This window comes from Heloderma suspectum, chromosome 3 (assembly GCF_057233095.1).
Source record: "Heloderma suspectum isolate Gila_16-S chromosome 3, 16-S_ref, whole genome shotgun sequence".
In the NCBI taxonomy this organism is placed as follows: Eukaryota; Metazoa; Chordata; class Lepidosauria; order Squamata; family Helodermatidae; genus Heloderma; species Heloderma suspectum.
In genome coordinates this window covers 760,348-775,528 of record NC_139460.1, presented here as the reverse complement: position 1 = coordinate 775,528, position 15,181 = coordinate 760,348, and the positions used below count along the sequence as shown (strand labels likewise).

Sequence of the window (15,181 nt, the reverse complement as noted above, 5' to 3'; positions counted from 1 at the left end):
TGTTCCCTTTTTTCCATCTTGACACATACAGCCCAGCCTATTTGCACTGCAGTTGGAGGAGGATTTGGGGCATACACAGGACCGATATCCAGCCACTAAGCTGTGGGGCCAGACTGAATTAGAGTGTAATGGGAGCAGACGCATAGCCAGAAAAGTTGTGGCAGGGGGAGGGAGAGACTCAGGGGCAGGGAGTGAAGCAAAGCAAAACAGCTGCGTGCAGTAGTCTAATATATTTACACTGATTGCATTGTATTAAATATTGATAACACAAAATTGTATTTTTGATAACGTTTAAAAGCAAGTGTCAAGTGCTTATCAGCTGTCCAAGTGCCTTTGCATTCGCCAGCAAGGACACTGGAAGGCAGGAGGTGGCTGGCTTTTTACCAAGCCATTGGGGAGAATCCTTTCTCTGGGTGAGCCAGGCCCCCTGTGAATATATGGCCCTACATGTGAGGTAGAGCCCATCTGTGGCACACATTTCCAGCGAAGTAATGAGAGCCTCAGAACATGTGCAGAGTACATTTCTTTCACCACTAAAACTCCCCTCCAGCCTGTGTCTTTCATGTCAGAGCATTGGCCCTGATTTGGCACAACAAATGCTTTGCCTGAATGGTGCCCTCTCTCCCTCTCCTCACCCACAGGCTGCATTGATGGAGACCCAGCTCTTGTGCCGAGAATATGCCTGGCTGGGTCAGATCTACAACTTTGTGCATAGCTGGAGTGCCAGCCAGCTGAAGAACATGAAGGGCTGGCCAGCAGAGGAGTACGTGAACCAAATCCTCAAGCTGCGCACGTGGGTGAACCAGGTCCAGCATGTGCCACGTGTTATCATCACATACAACCGCCTCCTCTTTGTGGACTGCAGTGGCATTCATCAGGACATTTGTATGTGCCGGGCTGGGGGTGGGAACAAGGGGCCAAGGGGAAGCCCACACAGTCGCCATTGCCTCTGAGCCCTTTCTCTCCCTCCCAGTGCCCCTGCTGGTCTCCATCAACGAAGACATCCTGTCCCTGTTGCTGAGCGAGACTGCACAGCGTAGTGAGCTGCTCATTGCTGAGCTGGGCGGTGTCCTGCAGCTGTACATGAATGTTGGCACTGACATCTTCACCATTGCCAAGTGCTCCCAGAAGGTAGGATGCCCCCTCTCCCTCTTCCTTGGGGGCAGATGCCTTGCAGTAGCTGATATGTAAAGCCAAACCCATGCCAGTGTTTCTATCCCTTTTAAGGATCGTCCAGGAACCTTCAGTGCCGCATCAATGAATGTGCTATCTCACCTTTCCCAAGTTAGGTTATTCCCGCTTTAAATGTCACCCACCCCCACACTCCAGCTAGTGTGAGAGAAGACTGTCCCCACATGCCTAGCCTAGTTGCCTCCAAGAGCGCCCTGCCATGACAGCGGACTTGGCAGCAGCACTCCCATCTTGTCATGGCTGGTGACAGTGGGCAGCATCCCCTCCCCCTCCTTCCTGCAACACCTGCTTGCCAGCCAAGCTCTGCCCCATAGCCTTGGCTTTGATCCATTGTCAAGTTGTGTTGTTTTCCCTTTACAACACTGAGGAAATATGGCCCTCCTTGTTTGTCCCCTTAGCAAAAACTCTTGTCCTTGCCCTGCTCATCTCTCCCCTAGACTGCTGCCATCAGCTCCTCTCTGGTCTTGTGTTATCTCACCTTGGTTCCACCACTCGTGTCTCCCCCCCCTTGTCCCTCTGAGCTCGTGATGCTGCTCCTCCTGCACCCCTCTCTCTGCTGGCTCCCTTTCTGTTCCCAGATGCTGCACCAGCTCCTGGTCCTTCTCCTTTGCGCCCTCAGGGGCCTTCCCTCTTCATTTCTCTGCTCTTACCTTCCAACCCGGAACCTGCCCGGCCACTGGGGTCATCAGAGGGCATGTTCCTGGTGTTTCCACATGGACCTATGGCCCGGCTGGAGTCCACCAGGAAAAGAGTCTTCAGTGTGGTGGCCCCCTTCTTTTGGACTTCCTGCCTTTGGAGGTCAGGCAGGTGCCAACATTGTGTTCCTTCCAGCACCTCCTGAAGACTTTGTTATTTCAAGAGGCCTTCCTTGAGTGACCAGCCGCAGTTTATTAAATTTGACCTTATTGGAACTTTTGAAAAACGTTTTAACTGTTTTGACATGGTGCTTTATTCTTTTATCTGTGCTGTTCACTGCTCTCAAATTTTTTGATGTGGAGTGGTATATAAATATTATAAATAAATAAACCCCTCCCTGCTCGTAACCTTTGCTTCTCCAGTTCCTCTGCTCTGCACTGCTGCCTGGAAGTCTCCTGCTCCCTCCAGAGACGCCACTCTCCCGCCTGGCTGCCTCTCCCGCCTGGCCCTGCCACCAGCCTGGTGCCACGTCTCTTCGCATCCTCCAGCGCCCACCCTTTCCAGGAAGCCTCTGGCTCAGCCACCCCCCCCATTCCCTCTTGCAATGCAGCTGGCTGTCATGGTGCCTGCGTGTGTGTAAGTGAAACAGCACCTGCGTCTCCTCTCCCTGTTGACTCCCCTTGGCCTCCACTTCATGCCCCATCTTCTGTGCCTTCCCCTAGGGCAAATTGCAGATTGGAAGCACTTCAGGGCAGGCACCTGTACTCTTAGGAACAGGAAGCTGCCTTCTACTGAGTCAGACCCTTGGTCCATCTAGTCCAGCATTGTCTGTACGGACTGGCAGCCATGGCTTTCCAGGGTTTCGGGCAGGGGAGATTTTTCCCGCCCTACCTGGAGATGCCAGGGATTGAACCTGGGACCTACTCTGTGCAAAGCAGGGGCTCGTGTGTGTGCGCACGCGCGCGTGTGTCTGTGTACACACGTCAGTGTTCTGGCAAGAATGTTTTTTTCTCACTCTTCCCCTCCCCCCTGCCTCCCACCTCCCTTTCCAAACACACATTTAGCTAGGCAGGAAGGAAGCCTGCCATATCATTTGTTGTTGTTTATTCGGTCAGTCACTTCCGACTCTTCGTGACTTCATGGACCAGCCCACGCCAGAGCTTCCTGTCGGCCGTCGCCACCCCCAGCTCCCCCAAGGTCGAGTCCGTCACCTCCAGAATATCATCCATCCATCCTGCCCTTGGTCGGCCCCTCTTCCTTTCGCCTTCCACTTTCCCTAGCATCAGCATCTTCTCCAGGGTATCCTGTCTTCTCATTATGTGGCCAGAGTACTTCAGTTTTGCCTTTAATATCATTCCCTCAAGTGAGCAGTCTGGCTTTATTTCCTGGAGGATGGACTGGTTTGATCTTCTTGCAGTCTAAGGCACTCTCAGAATTTTCCTCCAGCACCACAGTTCAAAAGCATCTGTTTTCCTTCGCGCAGCTTTCCTTATGGTCCAGCTCTCGCAACCAAAGGTTACTACGGGGAATACCATTGCTTTCACTATGCGGACCTTTGTTGTCAGTGTGATGTCTCTGCTCTTCACTATTTTATCAAGATTTGTCATTGCTGTCCTCCCAAGAAGTAAACGTCTTCTGATTTCCTGGCTGCAGTCAGCGTCTGCAGTAATCTTTGCACCTAGAAAGACAAAATCTGTCACTTCCTCCACATTTTCTCCCTCTATTTGCCAGTTCTCAATCAAGCTGGTTGCCATCATCTTGGTTTTTTTGAGGTTTAACAGCAACCCAGCTTTTGCACTTTCTTCTTTCACCTTCATCATGAGGTTCCTCAGCTCCTCCTCGCTTTCAGCCATCAAAGTGGTATCATCTGCATATCTGAGATTGTTAATGTTTCTTCCAGCGATTTTAACTCCAGCCTTGGCTTCATCAAGCCCAGCACGTCGCATGATGTGTTCTGCATACAGGTTGAATAGGTAGGGTGAGAGTATACAACCCTGCCGTACTCCTTTCCCAATCTTAAACCACTCCATTGTTCTGTGGTCTGTTCTTACCGTTGCTACTTGGTCGCTATACAGATTCCTCAGGAGGCAGACAAGATGACTTGGTATCCCCATACCACCAAGAACTTGCCACAGTTTGTTATGATCCACACAGTCAAAGGCTTTAGAATAGTCAATAAAACAGAAATAGATGTTTTTCTGAAACTCCCTGGCTTTCTCCATTATCCAGCGGATATTGGCAATTTGGTCTCTAGTTCCTCTGCCTTTTCTAAACCCAGCTTGTCCATCTGGTAATTCTCGTTCCATGAATTGCTGGAGTCTAGCTTGCAAGATCTTGAGCATTACCTTACTGGCATGTGAAATAACTGCCACCGTTCGATAGTTTGAACATTCTTTGGTGCTTCCCTTTTTTGGTATGGGGATATAAGTTGATCTTTTCCAATCTGTTGGCCATTCTTGTGTTTTCCAAATTTGCTGGCATATGGCATGCATCACCTTGAGAGCATCATCTTGCAAGATTTTAAACAGTTCAGCTGGGATACCGTCATCTCCTGCTGCCTTGATATTAGCAATGCTTCTTAAGGCCCATTCAACTTCACTGTTCAGGATGTCTGGCTCTAGCTCACTAACCACACCGTCAAATCTATCCCCGATATTATTATCCTTCCTATACAGATCTTCCGTATATTCTTGCCACCTTTTCTTGCTCTCTTCTGCTTCTGTTCGGTCCTTGCCATCTTTGTTTTTGATCATACCCATTTTTGCCTGGAATTTACCTCCGATGTTTCTAATTTTCTGGAAGAGGTCTCTTGTCCTTCCTATTCTATTATCTTCTTCCGCTTCCGCGCATTGCTTGTTTGAAAATAATTCCTTATCTCTTCTGGCTAACCTCTGGAATTTTGCATTTAATTGGGCAAATCTCCCCCTATCACTGTTGCCTTTTGCTCTCTTTCTTTCTTGGGCTGCTTCCAGTGTCTCAGCAGACAGCCATCTTGCCTTCTTGGTTTTCTTTTTCTTGGGGACGTTTTTTGTTGCCACCTCCTGAACAATGTTGCGAACTTCTGTCCATAGTTCTTCTGGGACCCTATCTACTAAATCTAGTCCCTTAAATCTATTCTTCACCTCCACTGCATATTCATTAGGAATATTAGTGAGCTCATATCTAACTGATCTGTGGGTCTTCCCTATTCTCTTTAGTCTGATTCTAAATGGTGCAATAAGAAGTTCGTGATCTGAACTACAATCAGCTCCAGGGCTTGTTTTTACCAACTGCATAGATGTCCGCCACCTTTGGCTACAAAGGATGTAGTCAATCTGATTTCGGTGTCGACCATCTGGTGAAGTCCAGGTATAAAGTCGTCTCTTAGGTTGTTGGAAGAAAGTGTTTGTTATGCACAGTGAGTTGTCTTGGCAAAATTCTATCAGCCTATGTCCTGCTTCATTTTGTTCTCCCAGACCATGCTTGCCTGTAATTCCAGGTGTCGTTTGACTACCCACCTTAGCATTCCAGTCTCCTGTAATGGAAATAACATCTTTGTTTGGCGTACTATCCAGTAGGTGCTGCAGATCCTCATAGAACTGATCTACTTCTTCTTCAGCATCTGTGGTTGGGGCATATATTTGGATCACTGTGATGTTAAATGGCTTACCCTGGCTTTGCCTCAAGCTGAGTCAGGACGTTGCCACCAGCCCCTTCATCTCATTGCCCCTGAGGGCATTCCTTTTGCTCTTTCTTTTTAACTGCTTGCAACTCTGGGGAGCGTTCAGAGCCATGTGGCTGCTGCACAATAATACTACGTGGAGTGAACCTAAGAATATAAGAAGAGCCCTGCTGGGTCAGACCAAAGGTCTGCGTAGTCCGCCATTCTGTTTCTCACAATGGGCGACCAGATGCCCCTGGGAAGCCTACATGCAGGATATGGGTCTGATCTGGTAACAGCTACCCATGCCATAGTTGCATCACAGTTGTGCTCTGAGGAACTGCCTGCCTTGGTGTGAACCTGCTCGGTTTTTAAGATCAGCAGGAGGGGCCCCTTTGAAGACACCCCTGCTTGCAGAAGCCTGCTTGTCGAGCACATGGGAAAAGGCTTTCTCCTGTGTTGCTTCCAAACTTTGGGAGGCACTCCCTTCGGAGTTGCATCTGGCCTCCGCTCTCTGCATTCATGATGCATCTTTTTAACTTGGCTGTTAAAAATATTTACATAGTTCTTAACCTAAGAATATAAGAAGAACCTTGCTTGATCAGAACAAAGGTCTAAGTACTCCACCATCCTGTTTTGCACAGTGGTCAACCACTGCTCTTATATTGTTTTTATTGATTTATTATGTTTGCATCTGATTACTGTTTTATTCTTATTTTTAAAATTGTACACCACCTTCATGGGTTTCAGAAAGGCGGTATAGAAATACCATTTAAAAATATAATATAATAAGTAATAGTAAAGAAATGATGCTGAGGTGAATCGCCATCTCCTGCTGTTGTTGTCCAGCAAGCGGTAGCCGGAGGCTTGCTGCCCTCTAGTCCCATAGTCCCTGCCATGATCATCCTGCAAAGAAGTTCTCATGTGGTTAAGGCAGTGTTTCCTTTCTGCTTTTCTTTCTGGACGATAATTGGAGCCCCTTTCTGCGGCATGACAGGGCCTCCCTGGGAAGCATGATCATCACCATATTCTAATGTTAGAAATGGTTGCGTCAAGTAGAGTACTGTGACCATCATCCACATATTGCGCTGAGGCTGGGGCTACTTCCAGACGATGCTCTTGTGGCACCATTGCCCTGCCTCATTCACAACATTTTACAGGTGTCCCACCAATGCTGCCTTCCACTCATAACCCTCCCATGATTTTCCACTGCTGCTTCCATCTTTTCTCGTACCACAGATAATCCGTTAAGAAAGAAAAGAGAATAGCTGCATGCAGCCTTCTCACTGGTAGCGCTGGGTGCCCTCACTCTGGAAGCACCCTAAGAAAAGAGTGGCTGATGGAACTGGGGAGTTCCTGGAGTACACGTCACGTACTTACTCAAACAGCAGTCCTCCTCCCGTCATCTTGAAGGGAGTTAGGTACTTGGAGTAGGCAGCTCCTAGCCTACTAATCAAAAGATGTGTGCAGCTGTTCCATCTTTTCTTCCTTAACCCTTTTTTTGTGGATGGAAAAAGGGCAGAAGAAACACTTGGAATACATAGAAGGGTTACAAGTGGGAGACAATGACCTCTTGACCCTCTGTAAAATTCAGTGAATGAGGCAGGGTGATAGCGTGATAAAAGGCTCAGCAGGAAGCACCCTCAGATGGCTCTGGTGGAAGTGAGGGACTTTGAGCTCCCCTGTTCATGAGAGCCATAACAGAGAAGTTTTGGCAAGTGACAGCAGCAGCGTGTTCTGGATCTTGGGGCTAAAAGGCAGCTGCTCCTGTGAACATGGCCTAGGCTGGGGCAGCTTTTGCTGTGCGCGGTAGCCCCAAAGGAGAGGCTGCTCACAAGGAAACCATGCAAGGCACTCTGGTGGCAGAGGTGTGCGCACCATGGCCAGGAGCTCGTGTCTGTGGCAGATCCTTCCATGGGCGGCTTCAAGATGGCCACACAGCCCCTTGTAATCTGAGACCTTTAAGAATGTAAGAAGACCCATGCCAGATCAGAGCAAAGGTCCATCTAGTCCAGCAGTGGGAGGTGCACGAGCAGGACATGAGCGCAGTAGCACCCTCCCGCTCATGTTCCCTGGTGACTTGCATGCAAAGGCATATTGCCTTTGATACTGGAGATAATATCCAGCCCTCATGACTAGTCGCCATTGATACTCTTATCCTCCATGAATTGGCTTTACTCCCCTTTTATTTATTTTTATTTATTTATTAAATTTATTAATCGCCCATCTGACTGGTCACCCAGTCAGATTAGATGGCTTTAAAGCCATCTAAACTGGTGGCCATCACTACACCTCCTTGTAGTGAATTCCATAGTTTAACTACACAGTTTGTAAGGAAGTGCTTCCTTTTAACTGTCCTGAATCTCCCACCAGTCAGCTTTATTGGATTACCGCAGTTTCTAGCATTATGAGGAAGACCTTTTCTCCACACCATGCATAATTTTAGACACCTCTATCATGTCCCCCTTTACACTTGCTTACACTGAACTGCATTTGTCATTCCATTTGCCTATTCTTCCAGTTTGGAAAGATCCTTTTGGAGCTCTTTGCAGTCCCTTTTTGTTTTAACCGCCCTAAATGACTTGGTGTCATCAGCAAACTTGGCTACCTCACTGCTCACCCCTAACTCCAGATCATTTAGGAACAAGTTAAAAGGCACTGGTCACACTACAGTTCCTTGGGGGACTCACTGTTGATATCCCTCTCTTGTGAGAACTGGCCGTTTATTCCTACTCTCTGCTTTCTGTTCTTTAACCAGTTCCTTTTCCATACGACCTTTCATAGAATCATAGAATAGTGGGGTTGGAAGGGGCCTACAAGACCATCGCGTCCAACCCCCTGCTCAGTGCAGGAATCCCTGGCAGTTGGCTGTCCAGGCTCGTCTTGAATGCCTCCAATGTGGGAGAGCCCACCGCCTCCCTAGGGAATGGGTTCCATTGTCGTATTGCTCTAACCGTCAGGAAGTTTTTCCTGATGCTCAGCCGGAATCCGGCTTCCTGTCACTTGAGCCCATTATTCCCTGTCCTGCATTCTGGGCTGATTGAGAAGAGATCCTGACCTTCCTCTCTGTGACAGCCTTTCAAGTACTTGAAGATAGGCAATGAGGAATCAAGGGGTGTTGGGCGGGAAGCAGAGTTGTGTATTTTGTTTCTGCCTCTCTCCCCATCTTTGGTCACCCTCCCAGTTTCCTTAATAATCAACCTGCTTGTTCTACTGTAAGCTGTGGATTCCGGGTCCTGTTTGCTGGAACAAGGTAATTCTAATTGCCCCAGCAAGGGGTGGGGTGAGGCTGGGATAGGACAGACCTCAGAGGGTGGCAGGGAAATGGGGGCAGAACCTGGGGCCTGCCTAGAGCGGCTGGGGACTGATCCCCCAGGTGTGGCTTGTGCTTGACCCTCTGCAGCTGGAGCAGTACCAGGGCCAGATGACTGAGCTGCAGGAATACGTTGACTATGTGCGGGCCCTCAATGAGGTTATCCAGCAGTGCTTCCGCCCCCTTAGCCTCAGCGAAGAGTGCCTGGAAAACACGGTGAGGGGCCAGGCCTGGTTGGGTGTTGGGTAGGCAGCTTGTTGGCGGGAGGAAAGAGGAAAACACCGCTCTAGGCCAGCTCCTAAGCCGGGCCAGATGTCCCTTTCTCTCTCAGTGGCTGCATCAAGTTAAAGAAGACAAGAGGCCAGGCCTGCAGGCTGGACTTGCTATAAGGAATGGGAAGTCGCCTGCACAGAAGTGTCTTCCCTCTGTCCCTGCATGAAGTTCACCAGAGTAGTGACCGCTGGGGCATCCCAGAGAGGCATGGGCGGTGGGAGGCTGAGCGGGTCTTGAGCACGGGCTGTGGATGGCTGCCCCAAGCCTGCCTCTCCCGGTGCGCGGCGGTGTTGCTTTTGGAGGCAGGCACCGCTTCAGGACAAGGCCTGCCTCTTCCTAGGGGTGCTGATTTCTGCCTTCAATCCTACATGGGTCATACACCGGTACGCTCAGAGCAACACTCCAAAGGGAAGGAACACAGCCACACACTTCCCGCTGCTCGGTCTGCATGCTTACAAGGGGACAGGACAGTGGGGAAAGTACCACAAGCCTCCCATGTCTGAGCAGGTCACAGGCTGCTTGTGGGATGTGGGGAGCTTGGCGCCCTTTAGCGGCCAGCTCTGCACCTGGCTTCACAAGCTTTGGGGCTCTACAAAGCTCTTCCTCACCCAGAGAGGGAGGAAGCTCTCAGCTGACAGGTGTGGTGAACACGACACAAGAAGCTGCTGTAGACAGAGTCAGGGCCTTGGTCCATCTGGCCTGCTCCTGCTGACACGGGCCAGCAGCAGTGGCTCTTCAGGGTTTCAGGCAGGACCCTTCTTTCGTAGCCTGCCCGGAGGTGCTGTGGGGATTGGGCCTGGGGCCTTCTGCAGGGACTCTGCCACTGAGCCACAGCTCCCCCACGGCGGGTGGGGCACAGCAGTTGTGCTACGCCCCCCCTCCCCTCCCCCCCAGGCCCAGCTGGAGTGGCACATCTGAGGCCCCTGGGGCAGGAGCCTGACCTCCGCAGCCCTTCCTGTCCCTGCAGCTCCTGGACACCTGGGATGCCTTTGTGTACCAGCAGCGGGAGGTCTCCGACTTCATTGTCTCCCGACGCCTCAGCATCATTGCTGAGCTCAGCAGCTCTCTTCAAAAAGCCACCCGGGAGCTGCAGGAGCTGCTGGCCATGGTCACAGTGGGACATTTCCAGGACCCAGCCCAGAACCCCCGGGCCATGGAGGACGAGCTGCACAAGCTCTTCACCCGCTTCCAGGCCATGGTGGCGCGGGTGAGCGACCTCTGCCGCTCCCAGCGGATCCTGACAGGTAGGGGAGCCCTGGGCCTGTGCCTGCACCCCTGGAGGGAGGGACCCCCCTTCTTTGTGCTCGGGCGAGTGCTGTGGCCCTTTGCTGTGTCCTCAGGGGATTGCACGGACGTCTCCTTCATCACTGGGAAGCAGGGGGTCATCGAGATTCACACTCGGATCTGGCAGCTTCTCCGCATCATCTCTGAGCAGGTCACGGAATGGAAGTGCTTGGCTTTTGTCAAGGTGAAGCAGGCGTTTGGCCCCCGGTGGCAGGCGGCGCTGGGCGGGGCGCTGGGGTCTGCGCTCGCACACTGGGGCATGGAACTTCTGGGGGCGGTGGGCTGAAGCCCCAGCGACCCCAATCAGGCGCTCTGTCCCAGCGGTTTCCCCTCGCTCACCAGATGATTGGCTGGGTCTGCCCACCTCTGAGGTCAAGAGATGCGCGTGGCCGGCTGAGCATCCCCCTCCTCGCACAGAGAGATGGCCCTTTGTGAGGACCCTGCGGCAGCCAGCCCCCGGCCCTTCCAGCCTTGTCCTCCCAGCAGTGCCCCTGAATGGGCAGCACCAGCCCACCTCCCTTCCCACTGTAGGTCTTCTTCCTCCACTGAGCAGGGGGTGGGACTCGATGGTCTCCTAGGCCCCTTCCAGCCCTACCATTCTAGGACTCTTGGATTCTCCTCCGACTCGTTCCCAGGGCCCTTCCAGGCTAGCCCAGCTCCCTTGTGGCACTGCCTGAGCATCCCTCCCCCTTGCAGTTCAGCACCACCCTGGCCATGGAGAAGACTGAGGAGTGGCAGAAAGAGGTGATCAGCCTTGAGCACTGCCTGCCGAACAGCCACCCTGTCCTGCAGGCCTGCTTGCGCGCCATTGCCAACTTCCAGAAGTACCTACCCTTGCTCCTGAGACTTGGCAGCCCCTTGCTCAAGCTCAGCTGCTGGAAGGAGATCTTTGCTGGTGAGCCCTGGGACAGGGACAGGGACAGGCAGGGACCACCTCAGCTCCAGGGGGATCCTGCCAGGGGACGCTGGGAGGGATCCTCCAGTGGGTCCCTTTGCTTTGGCAAAGGCTGCAGGAGCCGACCACAGTGCACAAGGTGGGGTTGCTAAATGAGGAGGCTGGGCGGCGGGAATGAGGCCAACTGTGACCCTAACCTGAGAGGGCTCGGGCCGGTCCCAGCAACCACACGGCAGGGTGGCCAAGCTGGTTTCTGGTGCCTGCTCTCTTTCAGTGATGGGCGTCAAGTGCCCCTTCAACATGCAGTTCACGCTGGGCCAGCTCCTCTCCTACCCATTGCTGGAGCACAGTGACGCCATCTTTAGGGTGAGTGGCTTGGTATGGCGGAAGCCACGTGGCAGTGGGGAGGGTGTCCTGCCCCTGGCCGGGCCTGGCCCATGTGATTTCTCCCATAGGGCAATGACCTCCTCTAACTCCCAGGTCTACGCCTGTGAGAAGAGCCGCCAGTATGCCAGGGACACCCTCCATCGCTTGCAGAGGACGTGGGCTGAGAAGCAGTTCCGCCTGGTTAATTTCATTCTCAGCGTGCCCTACCAGGAGCCGCAGCCTGAGCGCTTCCGGCGCCCGGCAAGCGGGCGGCAGCGCCCAGCCAAGCTGGAGTATATCTCCAAGGACAGCGGCACCTATGTGTTGTCAGGTGAGGCCCGGAGCGGCTGCATCCCAGCCAGTGATCCTCAGCTGTGGGTGTGAGCACTGCCCCAGGGCTGGCGGCCGGGAGCGCTCACAGAGGCCCCACGGGCTCAAGCAACGAGGATTCTCAGAAGGTGTCTGCTGTGGCTTGCTCAGCCTTGGTTCTGGTGGGTTTTCCCTCTAGGCAGCCATTTCTGCAGAAGGCTTAAAAATGGGTAGCCATTTATCAGCAGCCCCTTCATGGATCACTGCCTTGTTGTGGCGAAGGGGCTTGCGTAACTCAGTGAAGCCATAAGCTATGCCGTGCAGGGCCACCCAAGACGGACAGGTCATGGCGGAGAGTTCTGACAAAATGTGGTCCACTGGAGAAGGAAATGGCAACCCACTCCAGTATTCTTGCCAAAAAAAACCCATGGAATATATCACAAGGCTAAAAGAGATGATGGTGGAAGATGAGCCCCTCAGGTCGGAAGGTGTCCAATATACTACTGGGGAAGAGCAGAGGGGATTTCCAAGTAGCGCCAGAAAGAGTGAAGTGGCTGGGCCAAAGCCGAAAGGACACTCAGCTGTGGATGTGTCTGGTGGTGAAAAGAAAATCCGATGCTGTAAAGAACAATATTGTTTAGGAACCTGGAATGTCAGATCAGTGAATCAAGGTAAGCTGGAGGTGGTCAAACATGAGATGGCAAGATTGAACATCGACATCTTGGGAATCAGCGAACTCAAATGGACAGGCATGGGCGAATTTAATTCAGGTGACCATCATATCTACTACTGTGGGCAAGAACCCCTTAGAAGAAATGGAGTAGCACTCATAGTCAACAAAAGGGTGGGAAAAGCAGTACTGGGGTACAATCTTAAAAACGATAGAATGATCTCAGTACGAATCGAAGGCAAACTATTCAACATCACAGTAATTCAAGTCTATGCCCCAACCACTGAGGCCGAAGAAGCTGAGGTTGATCGGTTCTATGAAGACCTACAACACCTTCTAGAACTAACACCAAAAAAAGATGTCCTCTTCATCATAGGGGATTGGAATGCTAAAGTAGGAAGTCAAGAAATCACCGGGATAACAGGCAGGCATGGCCTTGGTGTACAAAATGAAGCAGGACAAAAGCTAATAGAGTTTTGCCAGGAGAACACACTGATCATAGCAAACACTCTTTTCCAACAGCACGAGAGGCGACTCTACACATCACCAGATGGTCAATATCGAAATCAGATTGATTATGTCCTTTGCAGCCAAAGATGGAGAAGCTCTATACAGTCAGTAAAAACAAGACCTGGAGCTGACTGTGGCTCAGATCATGAGCTGCTTCTTGCAAAATTTCGGCTGAAATTGAAGAACGTAGGGAAAACCACTAAAGCATTCAGGTATGACCTCAATCATATCCCTGATGAATATACAGTGGAGGTGAGGAATAGATTTCAGGGATTAGACCTGATAGACAGAGTGCCTGAGGATCTATGGACGGAGGTCCGTAACATTGTTCAGGAGGCAGCAACTCAATCCATCCCCAAGAAAAAGAAGTGCAAGAAAGCCAAGTGGCTGTCTGATGAGGCTTTACGCTGACGATAGAAGGGCAGCGAAAAGCAAGGGAGAAAGGGGAAGATATATCCAACTGAATGCAGAGTTCCAGAGAATAGCAAGAAGAGACAAGAAGGCCTTCTTAAATGAACAATGCAAAGAAATCGAGGAAAACAACAGAATGGAAAAGACTAGAGATCTCTTCAAGAAAATCTGAGATCTCAAGGGAACGTTTTGTGCAAAGACGGGCATGATAAAGGACAAAGAAGGCAGGGACCTAACAGATGCAGATGAGATTAAGAAGAGGTGGAAAGAATACACAGAAGAACTATACAGGAAAGATCTGAATGTCCCTGATAGCCATGACAGTGCGGTCACTGAACTTGAGCCGGACATCCTAGAGAGTGAAGTCAAGTGGGCCATAGGACGCATTACTAACAACAAAGCTAGCGGAGATGACAGTATTCCAGCTGAGCTATTTCAAATCCTAAAAGATGATGCTGTTAAAGTGCTGCATTCAATATGCCAACAAATTTGGAACACTCAACCATGGCCGCAAGACTGGAAAAGGTCAGTTTACATTCCAGTTCCAAAGAAGGGCAACGCCAAAGAGTGTTCAAACTACCGCACCATTGCGCTCATTTCACATGCCAGCAAGGTGATGCTCAAAATCCTACAAGCTAGGCTTCAGCAGTATGCGAACCGAGAACTACCGGAAGTACAAGCTGGGTTTCGAAGAGGCAGAGGAACTAGAGATCAAATCGCCAACATTCGCTGGATCATGGAGAAAGCAAGAGAATTCCAGAAAAACGTCTATTTCTGCTTCATTGACTACACTAAAGCCTTTAATTGTGTGGATCACAACAAACTGTGGCAAATTCTTAAAGTGATGGGAATACCAGACCACCTTACCTGTCTCCTGAGAAACTTGTACGAGGGTCAAGAAGCAACAGTAAGAACCAGACATGGAACAACCGAGTGGTTCAAAATTGGGAAAGGAGTACGACAAGGCTGCATATTGTCACCCTGCTTATTTAACTTATATGCAGAGTACATCATGAGAAACGCCGGGTTGGATGAATCACAGGTTGGAATTAAGATTGCTGGGAGAATTATCAACAACCTCCGATATGCAGACGATACCACCCTAATGGCAGAAAGTGAAGAGGATCTAAAGAGCCTCTTGTTGAGGGTGAAAGAGGAGAGTGCAAAAGCTGGTTTGAAACTCAACATTAAAAAAATGAAGGTCAGGGCATCTGGCCCCATCACTTCCTGGCATATCGAAGGGGAAGAAATGGCAGCAGTGACAGATTTTACTTTCTTGGGCTCCAAGATCACTGCAGACGGTGACTGTAGCCATGGAATTCAAAGACGCTTGCTCCTTGGGAGGAAAGCTATGGCAAACGTAGACAGCATAGTAAGAAGCAGAGACATCACCTTGCCAACAAAGGTCCGTCTAATCAAAGCTATGGTTTTCCCAGTAGTAATGTATGGCTGAGGGAGCTGGACTTTAAGGAAGGCTGAGTGCCGAAGAATTGATGCTTTCGAACTGTGGTGCTGGAGAAGATGCTTACGAGTCCCCTGGACTGCAAGGAGGTCAAATCAGTCCCTCCTAAAGGAAATCAACCCTGAGTGCTCATTGGAAGGACAGATAGTGAAGCTGAAGCTCCAATATTTTGTCCACCTAATGCGAAGAGAAAACTCTCTGGAAAAGACCCTGATGCTGGG

At 50.8% G+C, this 15,181-nt stretch overlaps 1 protein-coding gene across 1 annotated transcript in view; it reads left to right on the top strand.

Annotated features, from left to right (window-relative positions):
• DNHD1 (dynein heavy chain domain 1) overlaps positions 1-15,181 on the top strand; it is a 120,249-nt gene that overhangs the window by 48,436 nt on the left and 56,632 nt on the right. The window contains exons 11-18 of the mRNA XM_084842225.1: positions 642-885; positions 974-1,131; positions 8,871-8,996; positions 10,021-10,297; positions 10,394-10,521; positions 11,034-11,232; positions 11,507-11,598; positions 11,713-11,929. Coding sequence (XP_084698351.1) covers positions 642-885; positions 974-1,131; positions 8,871-8,996; positions 10,021-10,297; positions 10,394-10,521; positions 11,034-11,232; positions 11,507-11,598; positions 11,713-11,929 — 1,441 coding nt within the window. The remainder of the gene's footprint in view (positions 1-641; positions 886-973; positions 1,132-8,870; positions 8,997-10,020; positions 10,298-10,393; positions 10,522-11,033; positions 11,233-11,506; positions 11,599-11,712; positions 11,930-15,181) is intronic.